This window comes from Gossypium hirsutum, chromosome A13 (assembly GCF_007990345.1).
Source record: "Gossypium hirsutum isolate 1008001.06 chromosome A13, Gossypium_hirsutum_v2.1, whole genome shotgun sequence".
NCBI lineage: Eukaryota > Viridiplantae > Streptophyta > Magnoliopsida > Malvales > Malvaceae > Gossypium > Gossypium hirsutum.
Genome location: NC_053436.1, coordinates 103,877,697 through 103,903,909, shown reverse-complemented (window position 1 = coordinate 103,903,909; position 26,213 = coordinate 103,877,697). Strand labels below are relative to the sequence as shown.

At 31.6% G+C, this 26,213-nt stretch overlaps 4 protein-coding genes and 1 long non-coding RNA gene across 15 annotated transcripts; 3 read left to right on the top strand and 2 right to left on the bottom strand.

Moving 5' to 3' along the window:
* Positions 1 to 5,295: 5,295 nt before the first annotated feature.
* Positions 5,296 to 6,282, bottom strand: LOC121212546 (calmodulin-like protein 11). Its single transcript, XM_041085534.1, has 4 exons — positions 6,091 to 6,282; positions 5,854 to 6,011; positions 5,599 to 5,679; positions 5,296 to 5,457 (listed from the first exon to the last, which is right to left on the bottom strand). The coding sequence occupies exons 1-4, from the start codon at positions 6,164 to 6,166 to the stop codon at positions 5,317 to 5,319; spliced, it is 456 nt and encodes a 151-aa protein (XP_040941468.1). The 5' UTR covers positions 6,167 to 6,282; the 3' UTR covers positions 5,296 to 5,316.
* Positions 6,283 to 10,237: 3,955 nt separating this feature from the next.
* Positions 10,238 to 14,401, top strand: LOC107893226 (uncharacterized). 11 transcript variants are annotated; one of them, XR_005907824.1, is made up of 7 exons: positions 10,245 to 10,482; positions 10,879 to 11,250; positions 12,179 to 12,302; positions 12,897 to 13,022; positions 13,471 to 13,603; positions 14,014 to 14,102; positions 14,220 to 14,401. It is a non-coding gene; the product is annotated as an uncharacterized lncRNA (long non-coding RNA). The 11 variants fall into 11 exon arrangements; XR_005907828.1 differs by having other exon boundaries at positions 12,819 to 13,022; XR_005907827.1 differs by having other exon boundaries at positions 12,819 to 13,022; positions 13,471 to 13,936.
* A 199-nt stretch (positions 14,402 to 14,600) lies between these two features.
* Positions 14,601 to 17,772, top strand: LOC107893227 (ammonium transporter 2 member 4). The gene is made up of 3 exons (XM_016818165.2): positions 14,601 to 16,093; positions 16,184 to 16,469; positions 17,131 to 17,772. Exons 1-3 carry the CDS (start codon positions 15,506 to 15,508, stop codon positions 17,682 to 17,684), a joined length of 1,428 nt encoding a protein of 475 aa, XP_016673654.1. The 5' UTR covers positions 14,601 to 15,505; the 3' UTR covers positions 17,685 to 17,772.
* Positions 17,773 to 19,956: 2,184 nt separating this feature from the next.
* LOC107893228 (sec-independent protein translocase protein TATA, chloroplastic) lies at positions 19,957 to 23,329 on the top strand. The gene is made up of 2 exons (XM_016818166.2): positions 19,957 to 20,608; positions 23,055 to 23,329. Exons 1-2 carry the CDS (start codon positions 20,270 to 20,272, stop codon positions 23,187 to 23,189), a joined length of 474 nt encoding a protein of 157 aa, XP_016673655.1. The 5' UTR covers positions 19,957 to 20,269; the 3' UTR covers positions 23,190 to 23,329.
* A 636-nt stretch (positions 23,330 to 23,965) lies between these two features.
* LOC107893230 (auxin-induced protein 22B) lies at positions 23,966 to 25,213 on the bottom strand. Its single transcript, XM_041085533.1, has 3 exons — positions 24,826 to 25,213; positions 24,435 to 24,737; positions 23,966 to 24,300 (listed from the first exon to the last, which is right to left on the bottom strand). Exons 1-3 carry the CDS (start codon positions 25,020 to 25,022, stop codon positions 24,228 to 24,230), a joined length of 573 nt encoding a protein of 190 aa, XP_040941467.1. The 5' UTR covers positions 25,023 to 25,213; the 3' UTR covers positions 23,966 to 24,227.
* Positions 25,214 to 26,213: the final 1,000 nt, after the last annotated feature.

Sequence of the window (26,213 nt, the reverse complement as noted above, 5' to 3'; positions counted from 1 at the left end):
TACATAATAATTTAAATAATATATATAATATGAAAGAATAATAAAGATATATGACAAGATATAATGCGCTAAATAGATTTACAAAACATATATACATAAATAACTTTTAAAAATAATTATTTGTAAAGACATAGAAATACCTACAAGCTTAAATTAATTTTATAACAAATTGTATAATGGACTTAAGAACATGCTTATATATACAAAGAAGACTATATGTATGAAACACATGGATTTAATAATATATATAGATCAAATGTAGGTATCAATAAATATACATACATAAATAATGATTACTTAGAAGATATATTACGTAGGACTATATAACGAAATACAAGAAAAATTTGAGAAATCATGTGTATAAAATAATATAAGGTTAATAATATATATACGAAATAAGTTAACTTTAATATATAAAAAAATATGCTCATATGTACAAAGTATGTTTTTTTAAAAGAGTATCTAGTTAAAAATGACAATATACATAAAAAAATAATAATTTAAATGACATATACAACATATATAAAAGGATCGAATATGAGGATAAAATATAAATATGTATATAAAAATATATGAATTTTTTTTAAATGAATAATAAAACGATTTTAAGGATACATCAAGTTTTAAAATGGGAAAATATGTAACAACAGAAAACAAGTAGTATGTATCAAAAATATATAATATATGAAAACCTTAGATTAATAATAAAATAATTTAAAAGTGAATGATACGACAAATTTTAAATTAATATGGAAAAATGACTAGAACTTAAATATGTACATATGTATGATAATAATTTAAGAGATATATTACGTTGAACTACATAATAAAATATAAGAATAAACTAAAAAAAGAAGTCATATGTATAAATAATATAAGGTTAATATATATATATGAAATAAAGAAAAATGAATTTAATATAAAGTATATATGTATACACAGTAGTGTATGTAAAAAAAAGACGAAATCAAATCATTAAAATATATAAAGAAAAATAAGTAAACAAGGATAAAAAAAATATTGAATGCATCTTAAAAAAATGATAATAAGCCATAAAATGAATAAATAAAGAGGAGGGTCTCAATTAAAAGAGAATTAAAACAAGAGGGACAAAGTATAAATGGAAACAACTGCCAAAATGACAAAGGGGTCAGCTTGTAACAAGTGCGAATGCGCAGGGACTAAATGAAAATAATCTGGACCCCCCGAAACGCAACACCTTGGAGCGAACTAAAATGAAATAGTGTACAAATTTTTGGGGAAAAATTAAAATAAAACACATGGGTGCCAATGGGGTCTGCTGAAATTTTGTGCAAAAAGGGAGGGATTAATCGTGGAAATTTCCCATTTGGCATACAAATGCACAAATTGAGTCATGACATAAGTCAACACGTGGCCCCCACCCTTAAACACCACCGTTTCAATTTATTTCAAAGCGGCAGGAAATTGAATGGCAATTGCCATTTCTTCAAGCCACAATTAAGGCAGAAAACCTAATACCCCATACTTTCCCCTCATTTGGCCGATTCTCTCCCTCTCTCAAACACTAAGCTACATATTCAAGAATGGGGAATGATCTTTCAGCCTTCAAATCTCTTCTTGGCTTCGATTCAAACAAAGCAAAAAGGAGGTTTATGGCATATTTTCCAGGTAAGAACTTCTTTCTCCTCTTTTTATTTTCTTTCAAACATTAAAACTATGAACCCAAAAGAATGAAAAACAAACAAAAAAAAATACACAGAGATTTAAATCGAAAATCACCTTCCCAAAAAATTGCTTTTGAACTCTCTATTCAATATGAGTATCTATTCTCTCCACCTACAATGAAAATAAGGCTTTTATATAGCCGAAAATCAGAAGAAAAAATACAAATAATTTCATTTTCTGTTATTTTTCTCTACTGCTACTTTTTGTTTTTGCTTGTCCTTGCTGTTGTGTTTGTCTGTTTCTTTGCAGGTACGGAGGCCAGTTGGCGCAGCTTGGCGTGGAGGAGTACGGCGTACTGTGTACGGAGGCTGCTGGGGCTGGGGTCGTTGCGGCGCTGAGCGAATGGGGCTAGGGTTTTTTGCCTTGACTCTTGTTTTAGGCATTGGGCCTATTGGGCCGTCCGGGTTTTGGGTTAGGGTTTTAGCTATTGGATCTTAATTGGGTCTTGGGTTATGCAGCTGGGTTTGGGGTTGTTTAATATTGTAAGTGGACTTGTGGACATTGTAATGATTTGAACTGTAAATGGACATTAGATGGGCCGTTAATTATTTTTGTTTTTTCTTGGTTTATTCTTGTGGTCTGGGCCCGGGCATAATTTGGGCCTTACACTAAGAGTCTGCTTTCAACCCAATTTCGTCCCACCTTTATTTAATACTTATGTATATATGTTATACAGTATTATTAATAGTTTAATATTATTGTTTTTTATTAATGTATTTTTATGTTATATATATATTCATTTGATGTATATACATTGCACTACGCATATATTTATTAGCATTATTATGTACATTTGTTCCTTTTAAGTATTATATATATGTATATATGTATACTTTATGTATATTATGTATATATTTTATAAATATTATATATATAGAATATTATGCATATTGTGTACATACTTTTAATATTATCATGTACTCATTTTAACATATATGTATATATCTAGGTAATATCATTAATATTTATTTTTAAACATTATTATCATTTTTAGCATGTATATATTATGTAAATATTCCGAATATTGCATTTTTATTACGTATATATATATTTTAATGCAAATACATTTTTTATATATTACGTGTATATATCTTTTAATATTGTATTTTTATTGTTATACATATACCTTAATATTATATCATTTATATTTTTTTATTATATCTCATATTATCTTATGTTTATGTTTTTTTAGCTATATCATGTATATATTACTACCATATATTTATTTATATAGTTATTAATAGTTGTTTTTTTATATTAAGATTGTTTCGAATATGTACGTATTATGTATTTACCTCTAATACTATACATTATATTCTTACTATTATCATTACTATATTTATTATCATTATTATTGTTATTATTTTTATCTTTACTTATTTTCTCATTACTTAGTTATTTGTGTTTCTTATTCATTCATATTTTGGCTATTATTACGCTTTAGGCATCATGTTTGTTCGTTTATTCATATGTGTCTCAGTAATTCTACAAATTTACATTATTCGTCATTATTATTGTTTATATCACCACCTCTGTATTATTATTATGCACGTTAATCCTGCGATTCGTTTCTCATTTCACCATGTGATAATGATTACATTGATCCTTTACTCGATGCATATAATTGTGTTTTCTAAAATAAAATAAGTTTTGTATTTAGACGATTCGAGAAAATCGTGCCCTAACTTACTGAGTTTCGGATTTTCTCGTTTAATCTGAGTAACGACATAATCCTATAAATCACATTAAGTTTTACTCGGTTCTTTCATAAAAGTGATATTCTGTATTTGGTAATTCGAGACAATCGTGCCCTAACTTACTGGGCTTCGATCTTTCTTATTTAACCTAAATAACGGAATACTCTTTAAAATCGCTATACGAGTTTTGAAAAATGCTTATTCTCGGAGGTACGAAGCGTTGTGCCCTAACTTACCGGGTATGACATTTAGTCGCCTCGAAATAAGAATTGATTTTAAAATAAAGGCAATAATCGATGTTTGAGAATTCGAGAAAACGTGCCCTAACTTACTGGGTTTCGATTTCTCTCGTTTACTCTAAATAATCGAATACCCTTTTTATAAGCTAAAATACGGGCATTTTTAAAAAAAAGGGCAAGCTCATTCTCAAAGTTCGAGGTGCCGCGTCCTAACTTACTGGACGTGACATTTTATTACTTCGAGACGAGGGGTCCTTAACATCCGTTTTAACTTATCCGATTGTTTTTAAATTAGCATTCATACAAAGAGGGATTGTGTTTTAAATTCTTTCAAGTTTTTGAATCTTCGATACTAAGACACTAATTAATCAACTAGGTACCAATTTTGGGCGTATCGAGGGTGCTAATCCCTTCTCGTGCGTAATCGACTCCCGAACTCATTTTCTGATTTTCGTAGACCAAAACTTATCGTTTTGATAAATCTTAACTTTTATTAAAATGACTAATTTAAGGTGATCCGATCACACCTCATCAAAAAAGGATTGGTTGCGACTCCTCTATTAGTTTTCATTTTCACAATCTAAGTCGATTTCCGTTTTTTTCAAAAAATGGTTACGACAATGGTTACTATGACTCTAATTGGGGAAGTTGTCCATTAGCACTATGATCTCTCATTGGTTATTTTGTTATGTTAGGCACCTCTTCGATTTTTTGGAAGACTAAAAAGCAATATATAGTGTCGAGGTCTTCTGCTGAAGTAGAGTATTGTTCCATGGCTACAACTGTGTGTGAACTGAAATGGTTAAAGGGTCTCTTGGTGTTGTTCACTCTGATCTTATGTTATTGTAATATGATAGTCAAACAGCCTAATATATTAGTGCAAATCCCGTGTTTCATGAGCAAACAAAGCACATTGAAATTGATTGTCATTTTGTTCGTGATGAGATTCAACATGGACATATTCAAATTGCTTATGTTTGTAACTCTGAGCAACTAGCCGATATCTTCACTAAAGTGTTAGGGACACAACAGTTTGGATATCTTCTACACAAGTTGGGGGTTCAAAATCTTAATGCACCAACTTGAGGGTGGGTATTAGGAAATAAATCAATGAATATATTTGGATATGCAAATCTCTCAAAAGTTTTTACACTTGACCTACCCTAGTTCAGGTCGTGGGATGTTTTGATTTGGGGAATTTATTCAATTAGTGTTCCCCAACTTTTTTCCTCAGGTACTTGCTCATCGTTGTTCTTGTTATTTTCACTTGATGGTTAACACCGGTTAGGGTCTCTGTCTGTGAGGACTTTGTTTATATTACTTTCTATTTTTTATTTTTTTTTGAGTTTTTGATTGCTTTCGTAAATTGTATTTTTCGAATTCTAGTTTCAATAAAATAACCGACTCTTCATTAAAAAAAATCAGATTAAAACTAGTTCAGCAGTATATATACATAATCTTACTAGCTAATTGGACTCGAGAATAAATTATTATTGTTCTATAATTATATAAAAATTACATCATGATTGAAATTTGAGTTCCATTATCATATATATATATTCTCTGGTTAGCCAGCCCACCCTAAAATATTTAAAGCTTAAACCTAAAATTTTGTGGATGCATTTGAATAGTTGTAGTTTTTTTTTTTTTGGGGGGGGGGGGATGAAAGTGGATTAAGAAGCAGCAGCCAACATCATTCTGACGAATTCTTCGTAATTAACTTGACCATCTCCATCCAAATCAGCTTCTCTAATCATCTGTTCTAACTCTTCATCTGTTAGTTTCTCCCCTATGTTCATCATCACTAGCCTCAGCTGCATAATTACATTATCAAATCCGACAACATATAGTTAAAAACACAGAGTTAAAAATTTAACATGAAAATAATGTTATAATCATAACGTGACAATATCGTATTCGTGTTTAAGATCGAAATATTTAATAATTAATCAAACCTCATAAGGTGATATGTAGCCGTCTTGATCTTTGTCAAATACCCTGAAAGCTTCTTTCAGTTCATCTTCTGCTTCTGCTTCCTGTTAGATTTCACATACTAATCACTCTTTTTTCTTGCTAATAATAATAAGAATAATTTTTTTGTTGGGAAAAATAGTGATCGGAAATACATCTTTTTCCGACGCCCCTCTTGTAATGATAGACTACATACCAATTATATAGAGCTTGTAACCTTGAATATAGTTATAGATTACCTTCATTTTTGATGCCATGAGATTCAAGAATTCCCCAAATTCAATAGTTCCATTACCATTACTATCAACTTCATTGATCATGTTTTGCAGCTCTTCTTGTGTTGGATTTTGATCCAATGACTTGATTGCAATGGCTAGTTCTTCCATGGTTATACACCCTACAAAACCAACAATAATGATCATAAGGAAGATAGAGAAGAATTAAACATAAAAACAACATATGAGAAGAAAAATTACCATCCCCATCTTTGTCAAAGAGACAGAAGGCTTCTTGGAACTCAGCAATTAGTTCTTCAGACATGATTTCTCCCATGTTTGCTGGATTTAATGCTGAGTTCTTTTCCCTGAATCTTCAAAAGCTACCTTTGTTTAAGTTAGAAAAAAGCAAAGCACTTTTATAGTTAAAAAAAGTTGTAATAAATGAATTTTCTGGTAAGTTGTTTGGTTTTTAATTAAATTCAAAGTTCATTTCTTCCAAAGTCTTGTTTATTGATTTTTTGGGCTGAATTAAAATTTTCCATTTTCATTTTCAAAGAGAATTTTCTCCAGGCTTCTGGCCTAAGTGATAATGACTTGTAAATATATATATATATATATATATATATATTCCATTAAAATTTTTTAGTTATTAGAATAATAAAATATATTTTGGGGTGACGAATCCAACTTTTCCAGCTCGGGTCCTTCAAGAAATATTATTCCTCCATTTTTGTTAAATTCTAGCTTGAACTTTTCTAATTTTGAATACAATGAATTAACAAAATATAAACAACTTGGAGAACCTAATTTTCTTTGGACCAATTCCTGATTCAAGTGTTAAAACCTCATGCTATGCATGTGAATGTAACTTAACTTTCATTCAATTTTTAAAAAAAATAATAAATAATAAAAATAATATATGAAATATGTGTGATATTAAAATAAAAAAAATTAGACTAAATTATGAGTAAAACAAAATTTAAACATGTAAATACAATTGTTTATCATGATGTTGTTATTAATCTTGAGTTAATGTTGAGTTAACTTGTGATGCCAACTCAATTAATAATATTATTAATATATACAATCGGCGAACGTAATAAATTGTGCATATTAAAATAAAAACATATGAAAAATAACAAAACGAACTTTTGGTTGAACGATAAATTTAAGGTTTTACTGATTTAATTAACATGGCTTAAATCCCACCATATACATATTTTAATTGGCTTTTGTTAAAATAAAAATACTAATGTAACCTCAAATAATATAGCTTATTTTAATTAAGGAATAAGATTTCCGTAATTTCTTAACCGAGTTTGTGCCCGATTGACTCTTGACACAAATTTAGTTAAAGACTTAAATAATAATATAGATCATTTAATTTAATTTATTGCATATATATATTTAATTGAGCTTTAAATTAATCAACATTTGCAATAACAAAGATGACATAGATTTAAATGTGTTTAAACGTAATTTTTTCTCTGAAGAGAGAGATTTCAAGTAAAATATAAAAATGTTATTTAGTTTTTGCCAAATTCTATATGTAATTCTTGTGGCCCTCAATTGGGCAAGTGCCAGACTTTTGGTCAAAGAAAATAAATATAGGTTCATTAAATATCAACCACCCACCTCCTAATTTAAGTTGGTACATATAATTTGGCCTTATCTATGTCTTGTTGTATTTATAGGGAGAGGAGAATTATATACCCAAAAAATATCCCTTGATGGTCAGTTAGTTTCATGTAACAAGAAAAATTAACTTTACAATTAAGGGTATTCATCGCTTAGGTGTAATTTGAGTTCGAATCATATTAATCGCATTGATTGTTTGAATTTTATCTTATTATTATAATTAAAAAAATTAATTGTGAATTTTGATAAATAAAAAAAAGAAACAAATTGTGATAGGTCAAATTACTTGAGCAATATGTATTAATTGCTTTTAATCAAACTTTTGAAATGGTTGTTCATTGCAGTCCTTTTTAGGCATTAACCTGTCCTACGTACACTCTACATCTGAACTATAGATTCAAATTTATAAATAATATTTGATATGTGCTCCGTAATGTGTTTGTCTAACATGTTGAAAATAGGTGAAGTCAGGGGTCTTGACTTTCTTTGTTAAATGAAAAAAACATTCTTTAAATTAAAATTTTTAAACTCATGAATAAATAAAAAATTCATATTTTTTTTCTCCAAAATAATAATGCCATTTAAGCATATTAAGTTTTAATACAAAAATTTTAATTTAAGTCCTACAAAATTTTATAATTTTATCTCAATCTCTCTAAATAAAATTTATGACTTTGTATTTGGTACTATTAATTATATGTTAATATAGTTATTCAATTAGATTTTATTTAAGATGCAATAAATTGTATATATATAAAAAATTCCTATATTTTATTATACCATAATCATATTTAATATTTATATTATATTTTTTCTTATACTGTATTCCTTCATTATTATTTTATGATAAATTCTAGTCAAGTTAGAAGATGTACTTCAATTTCCCATATATTATGTCAGTAAGGTGTTCTAACACAACGAGCTTCGTACCAGTTGGTCACGAGTTTAGATTATTTGCAGGGTTCGCAACCCTTTCTATGAATACAGTTCGCGACCCCATCTTGTGAGGTGCGCCTGTGAACTTTTTTTGAGACCTATTTTGGCGAACACACCTATTTCAAGTCAAGTCTACTCAGGTCAAGGGTCGGAGACTCAAATCCTTTTACGACATTTACGTTGACGGTTATATATATATAACATTGATAATTTTTATTTTATAACTGCTCAAATTCTAACATATTTACCTCGATTTAACACAGTTCTCAACTCGAGCTACTAGGGATGTTACAGCAGCTTATTTTCTGCATTAATAAAGAGATAACACTGAAGTTTACCGCTCGACTCAAAATATATTTTGTTAAAACACAGGAAAATAGGGCTTTAGCGGTGTTTTTAGCGGCGTTTTTTGATAAAAACGCCGCAAAAATTGTAAAACACAAAGCAATAGCGGCATTTTTGTCAAAACGCCGCTAAAAACAGAGCAATAGCGCGTTTTTTGTTAAAACGCCGCTAAAAACAGAGCATTAGTGGCACTTTTGGTGAAACGCCGCTAAAGACCAGAGCATTAGTGGCGCTTTTGGTGAAACGACGCTAAAGACCAGAGCATTAGCGGCACTTTTGGTGAAACGCCGCTAAAGACTAGAACATTAGCGGCGCTTTTGATAAAACGCCGCTAAAAGTCATGTAATTCCTAAAATCTTAAACCCAAAAAAACATAAAACACTAATCTATAACCCCTAAAATGGTAAACCCCTAAACCCTGACAAGCCCTGAACACTAAATTATAACCCTTAAAACCCTAAACACCGCAATAAGTGCATTTTTAGTGGCGCTAGGTTATAAACGCTGCTATAAACACTAATCAATAACTCTTTAAATACCAGACCCTAAATCTCAAATCATAAACCCTTAAAACTCCAACCCCTAAACCCCAAGCCTTAAAACTAACCTCTAAACCCATAAACTATGGATCGTAAATTATAAACCCTAAACTATAAACCATAAATCATAAACTCTTAAACTGTAAACCCTAAAATCTAAAAAATAAATTTCATATGGATATTAAGTATATATATGTTCATGGTCTAGGATTTAGGGTTTATGGTTTAAGATTCAGGGTTTAATTTTTAGTGTTTAAGGGTAAATATGGTGAACTACTTAACTTGTGTACATTGGATTTTTTTATAATATAAATCTAAATAAGATAAATATAAATTATTATTTTAAAAAAAAATATATCAAAATGGGTTAAATCCCAAAAGGATACGTGAACAATAGTTTAGTGTGCAATTGTATACATGCATGAACTTTAATTTGATCCAGTTCTTGTAAATTATTAACACAATTATATTGCATATATAAATATTTATATTTATTCAATATAAAAATATATTGATGTATTTATACTTAAAAGAATAATACTTGTATTGCTTTGTCATTTTGTATTTTTTTTAATTCATCGATTCCATTTTATTTCTATTAAAGTTTCCTTTTGTGTTTTATATGTTAATTTAAAAATTATATAAATATTCAAAAAAATAAAATAAAAAAATAAAAAAATAAAAAAAATAAAAAAATAAAAATAAAAAAATAAAAAACTTAAAAATTTAATATTTAATATTTTAATCCATATTTCAATTAAAAAAATTCAATATTCAAATTTAAAAAAAAATGATAAACTCAACACAAAAATTTTAAAAGAAAAAAATAAAAAATGTTAAAAATAAAAAAAATTAAAATTGAACAAAAGTGGCGTTTTTACTAAAAACGCCGCAAAAGATTAAGCTGAAGTTTTTTTATGAAAACGCCCCAAAAGACCAATAATTTTTGATTACCGGCCCATTATTCCCTCTTTTTCCCATCTCTGTCGTGTGCCCTAAATCCCCAAAGTAAAAGTTTGTACTTAATTCTTTTTCCTTTTACTCTGAAAATTTGCCCCCAAATTTCCCATTTCCAACAACACCAAATGTCTGAGGACGACGAGAGGCAGCAATCTCCGCCGTCGGATCTTGAGTTCGTTGTAATGGCTTTTGCTTTTTTTTCCGACGCTTGATGGCCTTCTTCTCTGAATCTGTACGTTCTCTCTCCTTCCCCCTTTTTTTTTTTTTTTTTTTTTGTTTTTTGCTTTGTTTTCTTTTCAAACATTTCATATCTTTAAAATTAAGGTTTTTAAATCTGTCTGATCTATTACATTGATGTTGTTTTGTTTGACTTATTGTATTTTCTTCTGGTTATGAACGGTTTCTAGTAGATCTGAAGCGATTCTCTTCTTATGATTTTTTTTCTTCTTTTCTTTTCCCTTTTCGTGAAGTACACATAAACATTACGTACAATGTTGTTTTGTTTATTGCATATTATGACTGTAAGATTCCCAACTTATCTTTTCTGAGATTTAGTTGCAGATTTGCTTATATGTGTGGTTTTTGCTGTTTGCTTGCATACATTTGTTAATCCGTGACTTGCCTGAAGGAATTATCTTTGGAAACTTGGAATCATTCTTCTCGCGCATGCTGCATCGAATGGGCCAAGTTCTACCAGAGGCAACTGCAGTCTTCCTAATTAAACTCTTGTGAAGAACTAGACCCTGATAGGACAACTGATTTGAAATCCAAGTTCAAGCAATACCTAAATGTTGGACCGTTCATCCTTGCAACACCACCACCATCCGCTCCAGATCCATATGGTTGCCTGACATGGCTCGCCAAGCAAAAACCTGCAACCGTGGTGTATATCAGCTTTGGATCAGTTGTGACCCCACCTCCAAATGAACTTGTTGCACTAGCAGAAGCAGTAGAGGCTAGCCAGGTTCCTTTTATATGGTCTCTTAGAGATAAATCAAAGGTACATCTGATTTTCGAGCATATTTTTAGTTTTCGTTAGTGTGTGGAATCATGAGGTTTATGTTTAAATTAATAATGTCTTTCTTATGTATTAAATAAGTCACAAATTTCGGTTGCTAGTATCATTAATATGCGAATATTTGAAACGGTCTCAATTTTAATGTTGAGTTTGCTGATGAAAGATCAGAATAATTCTAATATTGTTTTGTCTTAGTTTTTTTATTGTATTACCAAAAAAAAGTCTTAACTTGATAAAAAATAACGAGGATTTGCATTTGAATTATTGACAATATATAAGTTTGTATATATCCAAATAAAATTGCATGTTTTAATGTTGATAGAATGATCACAGCATTCTAAAATTCGAGAGAGACAGTAGGATGGGTGTTTTTCCTTTTGCCAGCAGCATTCATGTAAAAGTGAAACTCATGCTTTTTATTTATTTATTTTTATTTTTACTTCTCCCATTTTATGTTTTAGTTAATTAGCACTCGAATGAAACCAAAGCCGAAACCGATGTTGTGTATGATGATATTTATGGCTTGAAATTGCTTTAAGTTCTCTGATTTCTGAAGAGAAAAAGAAAAAAAAGACTGAATGTGATGTAATAGGGATTTACGCTGCTGATGTGCATTTTCTGATGTTCTTGTATCATTTTTTCCCCTTTTTTCTTATTTTTACCTTTTGGGGTTAGTTTTAGTTTTTACCACTCTGTTGTTTTTTGTTGAAGAGATATGTAGAATATTAACCATTTGATTTGAGAGATGCCATTGTTAAAGCCCTGAGAATTGTACAAAGGCAATAGGACTTTGTATTTATGTAGGGAAATACCATTTTTATTTAAAGCATTTTTGCCAATCTTTTGTACGTAATTAAAGAGTGAGGTGTTTGAGGTTTATCATTCACTTTCATGTCTTGATAAAATATAGTTTGGGGTGGAATTGAGCAAAGGCTTCAGAACTGTGATTTCGAGTTGAGTTATACATTGGCTTTCTCAAACGTTCTCGCCAGCAAAAGGAAATTACAAGGGAACAAGCAGTTCAAGATCTGAAGGTAAGCTATGAGAGTTGTTCAAAGCTGGCCTTTTGGTCTAAATCTTGCCTTGATGATGTCTTATTTATGTATTCTTTTGTTTGATCAATTGGAGGTCCAGTCATACTTTGAATGCTTTTTTTTATATTCAAACCTCTCCTACCATATTATAATCAAGTGTTCTTAAGTTGACAAATGAACTGTTAGAGCCCATTCTTGTTTATAATTTCTGTTGAGTTACATATAAATGATTTTTTAAAAATTGTGTTTATAACTTTTTTAAAGTATTATATATATGTCAAATTCTGCTGTTTGTCATTGCACTATGTTTATGTTACTGATTTAGTATTTATACTCTAATTTGGCTATTTTTAATCGATTTTTTCCTTTAAAAAAATGAAATTTAGCTCTGACATTAAATTCCTTAAACTAAATTATATAATTTCAAAAATCTTATATGATAAATAAATTATATATAATGTTATGTCAATATACTAGCTGATACGGTTTGTTGAGAAGGATTATTGTATTATACAGTTTGTTGAGAAGGATTATAAGTTAGCTGATACGGTTATTAGAGGGTTGTTGAAGTATTGGCCTTTGACTAATTGTCAGAAGGAAGTTCTCTTCCTCGGGGAACTTGAGGAAGTACTTGAAGCAACACAGTCTGTGGAGTTCCAACGATGTATGGTTCCGCTTTTCAGACAGATTGCACGTTGCCTCAATAGCTTACATTTCCAGGTAACTTTTAAGGCCTTTCTTTTGAATATTTGACTGATAGTATGCAAATTCCAGTAGTATGAGTAGTCAATCACCTCTGGGAACCAATAGTATTGTTAATTGTGGAATGTTGAACTACTGCTAGGATGTTAAGAACTTAGAATAAATCATACGATTACTTTTCTGATAACTTTCAAGGGCTTTTGTCTTTTAAAAATGTCACTATGACTCTGCTAATTTTTATTGCTTGAGTAGTAAATCACCTTTAGGAACCAATGCTATTCAGAATTCTGGAATGTTGAATTGTTACTAGGATGTGAAATTAAACCATATGATAATAATTAATTTTGATGCAATGTTGCCGGTTGTTGTTAGCTTATGATTAAAAATTTATGGTACTTCATAATTTCTTGTGATTCTGAGTGTTGAACTGATACTGATTCATGAAGAATAACATTTGGCTCTTTAGGAAACTGCTGCAATGTGTGGCATACACCACTTTTTTCATTTCTGATTTGTTTTTGGGAAGTTGTCCCGCAGTATGGTCAAAGCATAAGAGGTGGCTATTAATGTCTATGCTCTGTCTTAATCCTTTAGCATGTGTAAGTTGGCAGCATTTACATCACTTTCTAAGTGTTTATGCTTCTGTTTCAACAGACTGAGTTTCCAAAATATTAGTTACTGGAATTAAAATATTCTAAATTGCCAGCTTTCTTGTTTCTAAGATAACTATTATCTATAATAGTGGAGAAACGTAATTTTTCTGTTTTACTGCACACTTAAGAACAACGGTTTGTACTTTTATCATCTTCATAGAAACAACCTTCATAGTAAGTAATGGACTGTGGTGATAGCTGAGACAATCCTCCTGAATTCTTAGCTTTCTGCACTAAATATTCAAGAAAGTTTTATCTGCTTGAGGTGATTTCAAGAAAGTAAGTACCCTACAGATTTGGCCAGTCTTTTTAGATGAGAACTTCATTAAAATTGTTTGTACCTTGATAAATTTCAGATCTAGGAGGCTTCTTTCAGCTGTCCATCATGGTTTTCATCTGGTCCTAGGAATTTGATTAAGCATATTCTTGATCCAAACCCTCTTACGTAAATTTCAAATTCAATTCATCCTATGAAAATTTGTGATTACATGCAATCTTTGATCACAGTATAAGCTTTAGCGCGTGCATTTTGGTTGAAATTCTGCATGTTTTTTTTTGGCAGCGTATAACTATTCCTGAAATTCTACAAGATGAATGGTTCAAGAAAGGGTACAAGCCACCAAAATTTGAGCAAGATGAGGATGTAAATCTTGATGATAATATCTTATATTTTACATGGTTATGATTTAAGTCCTTATTTCGTTGATATCTTTATATTTAATCTAATTTTTATTATTTATTTTAGTTTTGATTCTAAATTTTTATTTTTATTTTAATATTTTTAGTTAAAATTTTAATAGAAAATTTTTATATTTATATCATGGATATTATTCTTCTCAATATTTTGATAATGAATTTCAATTTTTTTATATTTTTCATGACTTTTATAATATATATTTTTTAAATTTCATTACCTTTAGCGGCGTTTGTGGGAAAAGCGCCGCTAAAGGTCAAGACCTTTAGCGGCGTTTTTTTAAATAAACGCCACAAACTTTAGTGGCGCCGTCTACAGAGGCGTTTTTTGCGGCGCTTATAAAAACGCCGCAAATAGTTTTAAAAGCGCCGCTAAAGACCCTAAAAAACGCCGCTAAAAGTCAATTTTGCTGCAGTTGGAAGTTTTAGTTTTAAACCATTCTAAAGCATTTCAGAAAATATAAGGATGAGCTTGGAATTGATTGGAAAGCCTGTTTGATATTTCTCATAACTCTTGGTCATTGTCATGCCAATTTTTTCCAGGAAAATGAAACATAATACTAGATTTAATGGTAAATTAAAAAGACTAAACATTCAAATTTCATTGGCAAGAAATTTGAATGGTTGCCAGTAAACTTGACGCCAAGCCCAAGCCGGCACTGCAATGAAGAGGAACAAAAGGGTCATAATTTTTTTTATTAAAAGGTCACATCAATTCCTACGTAACTTACAAGTTGAAACCAGTGAAAAAGATATATGGAAAATCCTGCAAATATAATCCTTTAATTTAATCCGATATATATTTTTCGAATGAGGACATAATTTTAGAGGAAGTATAGATATCCGGATCCGAATCCGAAAGAACTAAACTCGAGATTTATACATCCATTCTTTTGTTGGTTTTCCATGATCGGCTGTTTCCGGAGTCTTGGCAATTTGGATATTCCCTTGTCAGTGTCAAATTTCCACAAGTACCGAAGAAAATTGAAAGATGAAGCCAATTACTAGCCTGCATGGCCGGCCTCAAGGAACTACTATCAATGCAAGTAAATAAACATCACATCCCAAGCAAAAAGTTTACAAAACAGCTATAAACACCATTTTATTTCTCCTCAATTTAGACTTCATATTCATAACTTCAACTTTGATTTCCATATGGAGCTGCCTTCTAACCTTATACCAGATGAGGCAAGCCCTGAATGGATGAACAAAGGTGACAACGCATGGCAGCTAACAACAGCAACCCTGGTGGGTCTCCAAACCATCCCAGGCCTCGTCATCCTCTACGGAAGCATGGTGAAAAGGAAATGGGCTATCAACTCGGCTTTCAGGGCGTTTTACGCCTTTGCTATGGTTCTCATATGTTGGGTAGGGTGGGGTTTCCGCATGTCATTCGGGGACAAACTCGTGTTTTTTCTAGGAAAACCGGGTGTTGCATTAGACGAGAAGTTCTTGCTAAAGAGGGCATTTGCGGGGTACTTGCCAACGGCGACGATGGTGTTTTTCCAGTCGGTAGTCGAGGCGATCACGGTGGTTTTGATAGCCGGATCGCTTTTAGGTAGAATGAACTTTCGTGCATGGATATTGTTCGTGCCATTGTGGTTTACGTTTTCGTATACGATTGCAGCTTTTAGCATATGGTGTCCTCAAGGATGGTTGGCAAAGCTAGGCGTTATAGATTTCGCCGGCGGATTTGTTATTCACCTTTCGGCCGGGGTTGCTGGTTTCACTGCAGCTTTTTGGGTAAGAAAGCACTAATGTAGTGAGTAAAATGTTGGTTTAAAGGAAAGGATATTATATTAAATTTTAAGGAATGAATTGATTTTGTTTCAGGTTGGTCCAAGGGCTGAAAAAGACAGGCGAAATTGCCCACCAAACAATGTAATATTGATGCTAGCAGGAGCAGGATTGCTTTGGATGGGATGGAGTGGGTTCAATGGTGGAGCGCCATTTGTGGCAAGCACTATTTCAGGTCTAGCTATACTTAACACTCACGTTTGCACTGCTACAAGCATCTTGACTTGGCTCCTTCTTGACAGTCTCTTCTTTGGAAAACCCTCTGTTCTTGGTGCCATACAAGGGATGATCACTGGCCTCGTTTGCATCACTCCAGCTGCAGGTACATTTCACCTATATATATTACTCAGATTCGAATGTGTGTGATTGTGTAAGTTATGTTTGTCGGGCTTGCGTCTGAACTTTTTCTTGTATTTAATGGTTAAAAGGTGTAGATTTTGAGTATGTTATTCGCATGGATAGGTTTAAGTACTCGATACATGTATGTATTTGATTCAGTATGTTTAATTTGTTTTGGTATAATTGTGCTTCCAATCCTTATATTTTTTTACATTTGAAATTTAATCTCTTAAAATTTTTCTTTAAAATAATTCCCAATTTAGAAAACAAATCTTACAACCCTATATTTAAGATTTGTGTTTGCCTATTTACCCTCCCACATGTGTAATGTTAGTTATATAACCATTCTTTTTAAAACTTTGAAATGTTATATATTTCAATTTAAAGGAATTTCTTTGTTAATGTTAGTCATTGAACATCAATATTAAATGAGAAGTATAGAAAAATTAAATTTTTGAGATTAAAATTAAAGAGATTAAATTTTAAATAAGTAAAAGTATAAAAGTTGAAATTTTCTTCTATATATTCTAAGAGTAGTTAGAAGATTTTATGTTATATTTATATCCTGAGAGGCTTTATATTTCATGAAAAATATTGAGTCGGAAAATATGGTTACTTAGGCATATTATATGACATTTTAACAGGGGTAGTTCAGTGTTGGGCAGCTATTATAATGGGAATAATCTCAGGAAGTGTACCATGGTACACAATGATGGTTCTCCATAACAAAGTTAAGCTATTGAAGTTGGTCGACGACCCCATCGCCATATTCCACACCCACGCCATCGCCGGTGGCCTTGGAGGCATTCTTACGGGTTTCTTTGCCGTCCCAAAGCTCTGCCGCCTTTTCTACATGGTGACGGACTGGGAAAAATACCTCGGCCTTGTTTATGGTCTGCAAAATGGTCGAACACCAGCTGGGTTTAAACAAATGGGGATTCAAATTGCTGCCATGGGGTTCGTGATCGTCTTGAATGTTGTTGTGACCAGCATTATTTGCTGGTTCATTGGGTTAATAGTTCCACTGAGGATGTCGGATGAAGAACTGGAAAATGGGGACGATGCGGTGCATGGGGAGGAAGCCTTTGCATTATGGCATGAGGGAGAGAGGTTAGTGGGTAGGAGGCATAATAATAAAGTGTATGATACACATGAGTTTTCGTTTGTAGAATCTAAAGGTGAAGTTCAAATGGTGTGACGATTTTTCTTGCCACCGACTCTATTTTTCACAGTTTTCATGCTTATTATTTTTATTAGACGGCATATTCAAATATAGATAAAGAGTATATTAAAAAAAAAGTTTCACTAAAGTTTTTATGTTTATTTTATAGTTTTATTTAAAATTGTAGTTAATATCTAAGTAGAAAATGTCTCACCAACTTTATTTTGTCAAATCACGATTTCATTACTTTCACTTCATCAAATTATTATTTCGTTAACCACCACCTTATCAACTATCTAAATTGCAAATGAATACATGGTGTTCCCTTGATCTATCTCCTCAAAAAAGGTGTTAGATATACTATTCTCTGTATGAATCACATGATATTCTACTTGATTCATATCAATCACATCATCGCTTATTTAGAAGGTTATTTTTATTTTTAAATGGTCAATCATGATAAGATAAATACAAATTACTTATCAAAACTTAAGACTAAGGCGAGGTCACCCTCGCTTATAAATATTCATCCTTGGCCTTAGAAGGAAACTTCTTCTCTCTCTTCAACTCTCCGCATCTATGTCTTGTATATTTTCCTCTCCTTTCTCTTGTGGCTCTCAACATTTCATTACCGTGTGAATCACCATTTTTCACCCCCTTTTTTTGACCTCAATAATTTGATTTGATGAGAGTTTACAATATAACTCATCCCAGTAAAAACATTCCCGAAAACCTACTACATCCATCAACTCAACTACATGGTCAAACTAGCAAACCTCATTCATGCATCATGAGCTAGTATAATCATCAACCTCCACACATTGCTGCATTTCGCCTTCTACCAAATACATGTTCAATACCAACGTTCCATGAATAAATTGCCCAGAATCCTAATTCAAACCCAAATTAGTTCTTTGGGTAATTCTTGGAGTTTCAAGAGTAAATGAGAGTTCTAGAGAGACCAAATGATGCATAAGAACTTAGGACATGGACAACAATAGCAACAGTATTAAGAGCAACTCTGCCAAAATACCAAAAGTACAAGAGATTTGAGGGCATATATCATAACCTATGATTCCAAACCTGGCATGATGAAGCAACTTCTTCTCTAAATGCTCAAGATCACACTTATAGTCCCCACCCAGAATATCAACCACAATCGTTCTTTCCACGACAACAAGTAGTCTGGCACGATTAGATGTAAGCATTAAGAAGAGATATTCAGGCTTTAAGATCTAAAACAGGTGTTGATTTGCTAAAACCTTCAAATTCTCTAAAAATAGTGATATGTCTCATTCAATTTGCATCCTTTCCCAAAATATGGGGATCATCCCAAAAATAGTATTGTATTGTATGTAATGTAACCATTTCCTTAAATATTATTGTATGTAATATAGGTATTTTTTAAATATTATATTGTAATTAATGATTGGCTTAACTATTATTTTAATATTATAATGTATGATATATCAATTGTTGAAATTTTAGATTGTCACATAATAGAGTGTTTGATAAATAAAATTTTGGACATTTTTTAGTTGATTTGGGCACAAATGGAGGATTGGATAGTCAAATCCTCTAATAGCTAATATCTTTGTTATTTTCATAAATTGTGATGGACAAATGACGATGCATATCATCGTTGAAACACCACCGACCACCGATAGGTTCTTTTAAAGAGTGGGTAGCTCTTCATTGACTTCTTAACCCATTTCTGTTTTGAGAATATTTCATAATAATAAATAATTTCATGAGTCGGTTTGGACTCATATTGCCTTAAGTTTATATGTTTTTTGTTTGTTTTTCTATTGTTTAATAAGTCTTCACTTTTAGAAATTTTTGTCTACTCTTGTAGCACGTTTTCTAGTCTTATTTATGTATGTTGTCTTGCTTTTGCGAGTGATTTTAGGGTTAGTTTTGCAATAACTCCTGTATGTTGTGCTTGACTTGTGATAGAGCTAATTGTCAACATGCCATAGTGTTCTATTGATGTTGTAGCTAAAGCTTTTGTTGTGTTGATAGAGCTCATTCTTCAGCGCGTATAGCGGATGTTTGTTATTTTTCCATCGAATAGTATGATATTATTCATGGAATGAATTAATGAATTTCCTTTAAAAAAAAACTAAAGTATTATAAATAAATAAATAATTAACATGTCATATCTTTATTTGTCATTTTATACATATCAACTTTTAACTATCAACTAAAATTTACCAAACACTTTTAAATAATTAATTAATAAAATCAATAATCAAATTGTGAAATTAGCCATTATAATTATAAACTATCAGTCAATTACCAACGTGAGTCAATATTCTTTTTATTTGTGTAGTAGGGAAATAAAACAATATAGTATATAAATTAAATAAAATTAATCGAATGTAATTCTTATTTTTCATCAAATTCATGCCAAGAGGATTACAACAGATAAAGTCAAATCCTAGATAAATACAGAGAACTGACCCTAATAAGTTCCCAACCTTACGCTTCCTGTTATCTGTTCTTCTTGATTTTTTTTTTTTTACCTTTGCTCAAAACCTCAGATTCACACCCATAAACCTCCCTAATTCTTAGAAACACATCAATTTTCTTTGAATTTTAAGATCTTGACTGGGAATACCATGGAAATTACTTCTATAACTCTCTCTCTTGCAAGACCCCCAGTTGCACCTTCACTTCCTTTTTCTTCCTCTCAATCCAATTTTTTTAGTACCGGTAGCACCATTTCTTTGTTTAACAAAGCAAAATCTCAGACCAAATCTGTTTCATTTGTTGTTGGTCGACCAAGGAGGGGGACAACAGCCGAGCCTGCTAAAAAGGGTCTTACTTGCAATGCTTTGTTTGGTCTTGGTGTGCCTGAACTTGTTGTTATTGCTGGAGTGGCTGCTCTTCTGTTTGGACCAAAGAAGTTGCCTGAAGTTGGGAAGAGTATTGGGAAAACTGTCAAGAGTTTTCAACAGGTTTGTTGATTTCCTTACCTGGGTTTTGCTTGATATGTCAAAAACTCAAGAAAATGATCGAGAATTTGAATCCTTTTTGTTTTGTTCAAAAAAAAAAGTTGGTTCTTTTGTTATTGGATTGTTGTGAAAATGGAGGCTTTGGTGTTTTTCACTGACAAACTTTAGGAGAACAATAAAAAGGGAACCGGGTTTTTTACTTTTGTTATGTTGTCTTGATTGAGATTCATATCTGACAGATAATTGAGCTAAGAGATGATCAATTTAATGTGTTCTTTTTTGTGAATTGTTTAATCGGGTTTTTAAATTCTGATTTTTTCCTAAATGTTCAACGTTTTTATTAAGTTATTTGGCATTTCTTGAATTAGTACTAAAGCTAGGGTCTACAAGCTTTGTTTCCCTGGAATAATTGCTGAAGTTTTATCCGTAAACCAATAGTAATGAGTCTTGAATTGATTTTAGATTCCTTACTGTAAAATTCATCAATTATAATCACCTTGAATACATTGGGGAACTATTGATAAATGAATGCAATATGCCCATGAAGTACCTATGTCACACACACCATGAGGATATGACTCTCAACCCTCCGAATACATGAAAACACTTAGAAAATTTAGAGTAACATCAGTATTAGCTTTGACTGTGTTCTTCATGGTGAACACCTTGTGTTTGTGGAAATTTATCCAGATAAGTATGGTCGATGGTTTAGTTTTACTGGTTTTCATGGATGATAATTGCATTAGTTTCTTATTGTTAAAAGCTAGGTTTGACTATAGTCAAATTCCGGTGGTTGCTAGTTTTACAACTTAGCAGTCTTCAGTGCCATATGCCGCTCTAGTGCAGCCGTCTCTTCTACAGGAAGTGTTTGAGTTTGATAGCAAAAGTTTGTAAGCGGTTGGTTTACACGTTATTTGTGAAGTCTTTATTTCAAACCCATATGAATCACATAGCCAGAATGAAATAATCAATAATACTAAAATACAATTTTTTCCTAAAACAAAGTATAATATAACTAGAATAGAATAATTATGCACTTTCTTTCTTGTGTTTTGTCAAAAAATGTAGGAAACCCGAGTGTAAAATAACTTTGTCCTTAGGGGTTTCGGGTTTAAGGTAAAACCAATCATGATTTACCAAAACAATTTCTTCTTAGGTTTTCAGATAACAAAATGTAAAGTTTTGATAAGTTTGGGTAAGTTTAGCAGGGGTGAAAGAATCCCTATTGACATTGTCATTTATCATGTTGGAAGCTTCACAATGGATTAATGTTGAAGCTAAATGTTTCCAGCTAACAAGGGACCGAGGCAGGTGCTTTCCACTTAAGCTAAATGCTAACATTCTTCGCTTCCCCAGGAAGTGGAGAGCTGAAATGAGAATCCTGCTAAATTATGACCTTCTCTTGTGATGTAACAATCCTAATTCAAACTGACATCACGTATGGTTCCTGTTAGTGAACTTTCTATTCTTATAGCTATGTTCTTTTGATAGAGTTACTCTGTGCCATCCTCAAACTTCATCATAGCAGTCTTTTGCATTGCAATTGCTATATATATTATATTCAGTGAATTAATTTGAGAAAGACCTCTTTTCTTATCATCTTAACTTCAACATACCTTTTCTTTGCTTCCAAATTCCAATTGCTAAAGCTTATCATTCTTTGTTTGGTCAAGTTAGGATGAGGGTGGATTTGTACTATGCCTGTTTTATTCCAAAATTTTAGTTTTAATGGGATAAATATGAAGAACATGCAACTAGATGATTGGAAATCTGAATTAGGTATAGCTTGCTTTACGTTCTTCTCATTTTCATGAAGGTTTTTTTTTGTTTGCTCAGTGAAAGGAATGTCATTTTCTTGTTCGGTAAGTGACGTGAATTAGAGATTGGTTATTTGTCTCAAATATCCTGAGAATCATTTCCTTTTAAACTGAATTCCGAAGAAATCTTTGTACAGCTCATGTTGAGATGATTCATTGAAAAAGTTTTGGCGGCTCATGCCGAGTGTTCTAATGTCTCCTTGTTAGTGACTTGATTTAATTTTTCATGTGTGTGATTGCTCTTCTTAGACTTTGTTCATTGGCAATCATTTTGCAGTTTGCGAAGAACAGTTTACTCCCTGTAGGACATTATTCCACTTGTCAGTTTCTTTGTTATTCAGACTCTATGTTAGATACAAAGTATGCTTAATTTTCTCAAATTCTTTCCATGTATTTGGGGAGTCCTTGGAGGGTTATATATCCATACCAATGCCCAGATATTGTGCAAGATACGGATGTTGGGCACGGGTACTTCCAATTAGATTGTGCTGCCTTCACAATTACTAAAAAAATCTGTTCTTCTATGTTTGCCAAAGATATTTCAAGTAATATTTCTAATTCGATGTAGCCCTGCTTTGCTTACATTCTACATCATTGATAAAATTAAACCTAATAGTCCGTAAATTTTGCAGGCTGCGAAGGAGTTCGAGATTGAACTGAAAAAGGAGCCTGAGTCAATGACAGAGCAACCGAAGGAGAATACCACTGCTGTTAGTGAAGAGAAGAAACCAGATCTTGAGGTCTCTAGCTCAAAGGAAAGTGTATGAATTCCTAAAATCATCGTCTTGTTGGTGAAATTTCTCAATTCGTATGTCTGTTGTATCGATGAACATCGAACAAATAATTTTGAATGTAGATCAGTTATGTTAGTGATTGCTCAATTAAATGGTGAGATAATCTTTCAGTACATAGTTACCGGTGCATGTTTGTTTCAGAAATCGATACAAACCAGTTCAAGTCCTCCAACTTCTCATCTTGCATGAGAGCTTGTTGAGTTGCTCGTATAAATTTTAAGGGAGGAGGGAAAAAAAAGATCAAAATCGACAATCGATTCGAATCTTCTCCCTGCAGAGCCTAAGAGCTCGTACAAGCACTCACCCATTCGTTCATGCTTCCATAAGTTTCTACCAACTCGGTGGGAGTTGAGCCGAATGAAGCGAAGATTAACAACCCTAAAAATGAATGAAGTATAACAGATGGATGCTAGTACAAGCTCGGACAGCTCCGAGCAGATGTCATAAAACCTATAAATACTCAACAAGCATGACCATCTTCCAAAAACTGACCTCAACAAACATGTATCTTTTTCCTCATTCAAATTATATCACACAATAGGAACCACAATTATTTTTTTTCCTGAACAAATCATCATATCTTAGACGTACTGAAATTTAAGAATTACTTTAAATCCCTTTTCTTCCTTCCTTTTCTCTTTTTGAAAACATCTTACATCATTATATATATTAAATTTGAAATCCAAAGATTCCATCTTTCTTTTTTCCTCTTTCAAGAGTGATGGATAATGTAAATAAAGACCAAAGGCAAAAGAAGGATTTGATTTATAATATACATGAAAAAGAAAAAAAGGAAAACCATGTTATGAACTTAATATGTTTTCCTTTGTACAAATTCCACAAGGAAATTAGAAACATGCCAAAACTATACATGAAAATATATATTTTTTGGGTTATGCCTTGGACAACATCCTAAGATTAATCTTCTTTGTTGCTTAATCAACAAAGAAGAAAAAAAAATGGGATCGTAATTTCTTCTTTGTATACCCTAAGCTGAAGGGCTATTTTTTTTCAAACACAACCCAAGCCTCTTGCTTCTGATCCTTTCATGATCTTCAGCTTTTTGCAAGAATTGGTGAACATCCTGTATTCAGGAAAAAAAAATCTATTAGATATAATTCTCGAATCTTACGCGCAGATCTTAAACATTTCGAGTCTAATCCAAAGTTTAATTCAGTTGGTTTACATAATTATTCTTGAGAAGAAAAAGGAACTTACTCCCATGGTACATCTCCGACCAACATCCAATCACCATCTTTATCTTCATAAGTGGGTACAAATTCTGATCCATTATATCCTTCCCTCTCTGAATATTCACCAGCTTTGAACTTAAACATCTCTTCCAAGGCCTTAAGCAATTCTGGGTACCCTTTAAACACCTTCAAATCTATCTTTCTAAGATAAGGAGCCCCGTCCATGCTCACTTTCACATATATCCCACTAATTTCACCCTCACTTTTCTTAGGTTGCAAGTTGTTTTTTCTGTAAGATCTGATCGGTGGCCACCCTACCACTTGTGCCCTGCAATATTATTACAATTACATGAGTGATTAACAAAAAAAAAAAGGAATCTTTCATTTTTGGTCGAAATTAAAAAAAGATTGCTTACTTGGGGAGTGGAGCAGTTTCTTGGTCACAGTTTTTGGAAGCTGTGGCATTAGTAGACATAGATTCTTCAGGCAAGGCTCTTTTGTTGTTGCTCCGAAGAGTTGCTGGCGTTTGGTTCTTAGCTGACTCGTCGGAGGATCCTGGTAAGCCTAGCCGGAGCTCGGTGGCATCAAGGTTGAGATCTTTCTCAAATGCCATAGTACCCTTAATTCCACTGTTTTTTTTTCTATAACTAAAGCTAGAAATTTAGCTCTAAGAGATTGAAAGCTTAGCTGAAAGATGATCAGTTCTTAGAGGAGAAAGAACATATGCATGTGTTTAGGCCTTGCGGAAATTCAATGGTATCTTTATAGATGGAAAGATTACGGTAAAAAAGGTAAAGGACATTTGTTTAGAAAATTAATGGCTAAAATAAATAAATAAATAATTAATTTTACCTTTTATCTTAATAAGCAATTGTATGTGTTGAAATTATGATTTTAGTGTTGAAATTTGAGGTTTAATTCATGTAATATAATATAATATAATATATTTTTTATTTTATTTTTATGATGTTATTAATTAATCTAAGTAATAGTTAATTAGTTCGGATAAATTTTTTTTTAAAAACAGCTCCTCTAAATTAATAAAAGAATTAAATTAAATTAAATTAAAAATAAAATAATTAAATTATGTTAAATTAAAATATAAAAATTAAATTTCAAATTTAAGCATATGTGCATATTTTTGTTGCAATCAAGTGAAAATTTAATTCATAACTTATATTCAATTAATTTTTTAGTCTTTAAATAAATAAAATAATTTTTTTTTAAAAATTTTAAGTTGAAGATAAAAGAAATGATGTATTACACGTTACGCGTTCATAAAAAAACAATGATTGAAGTTTATTATATTTTTGAATTATGATTAAATTAAGATAAGTAGATGGCATTTAAATATTTTAATTAATATATTAAACAGAAAATTTTAGTTGTTTAGGGCAAAGGTATCTTTTAGCACATGAAATTGGACATGTTGGGGCAGCTAAGGTGTTTGTAACATGAAACAGCATAATTGAGGCTGTTGTCTATAAATTATGGGGACAAGGTTGGGACAATGCTTAGCTGCCCACGTACATAGAACTTTGTGAAAATCAGAAAAAAGGATCAAACGGTTTCAAAGAATCCAGGAGAAGAATTCTGGAGCGTTTGATGTGATGACCAACTAAACTTGTTCACGGATTAATGATAGGGTCAAGCCATGACCTGAAATTGCTTGCCTCACAGCTGATTTGATGATCTGGTTGGGCGTTGAAAACCAATAGAATATTCTTCTATTAATTATACTTTTATAATTAAATTTTTTATAATAATATTTTTTTATGTTCTTGTCATATCATCTCTTCCAAGT

What these genes read in the sequence shown, in the direction of transcription:
- LOC107893230 (XM_041085533.1), bottom strand. Translation starts at nt 25,022, where the DNA reads ATGGCATTTGAGAAAGATCTCAACCTTGATGCCACCGAGCTCCGGCTA. An exon ending in GAAACTGCTCCACTCCCCAA is followed by an intron (nt 24,738 to 24,825) that starts GTAAGCAATCTT and finishes ATAATATTGCAG; the next exon opens with GGCACAAGTGGTAGGGTGGC. An exon ending in GTCGGAGATGTACCATGGGA is followed by an intron (nt 24,301 to 24,434) that starts GTAAGTTCCTTT and finishes TCCTGAATACAG; the next exon opens with GATGTTCACCAATTCTTGCA.
- LOC107893227 (XM_016818165.2), top strand. Translation starts at nt 15,506, where the DNA reads ATGGAGCTGCCTTCTAACCTTATACCAGATGAGGCAAGCCCTGAATGG. An exon ending in GTTTCACTGCAGCTTTTTGG is followed by an intron (nt 16,094 to 16,183) that starts GTAAGAAAGCAC and finishes ATTTTGTTTCAG; the next exon opens with GTTGGTCCAAGGGCTGAAAA. An exon ending in TTGCATCACTCCAGCTGCAG is followed by an intron (nt 16,470 to 17,130) that starts GTACATTTCACC and finishes ACATTTTAACAG; the next exon opens with GGGTAGTTCAGTGTTGGGCA.
- LOC107893228 (XM_016818166.2), top strand. Translation starts at nt 20,270, where the DNA reads ATGGAAATTACTTCTATAACTCTCTCTCTTGCAAGACCCCCAGTTGCA. An exon ending in CTGTCAAGAGTTTTCAACAG is followed by an intron (nt 20,609 to 23,054) that starts GTTTGTTGATTT and finishes TAAATTTTGCAG; the next exon opens with GCTGCGAAGGAGTTCGAGAT.
- LOC121212546 (XM_041085534.1), bottom strand. Translation starts at nt 6,166, where the DNA reads ATGGGAGAAATCATGTCTGAAGAACTAATTGCTGAGTTCCAAGAAGCC. An exon ending in CTTTGACAAAGATGGGGATG is followed by an intron (nt 6,012 to 6,090) that starts GTAATTTTTCTT and finishes TTGGTTTTGTAG; the next exon opens with GGTGTATAACCATGGAAGAA. An exon ending in TCATGGCATCAAAAATGAAG is followed by an intron (nt 5,680 to 5,853) that starts GTAATCTATAAC and finishes GAAATCTAACAG; the next exon opens with GAAGCAGAAGCAGAAGATGA.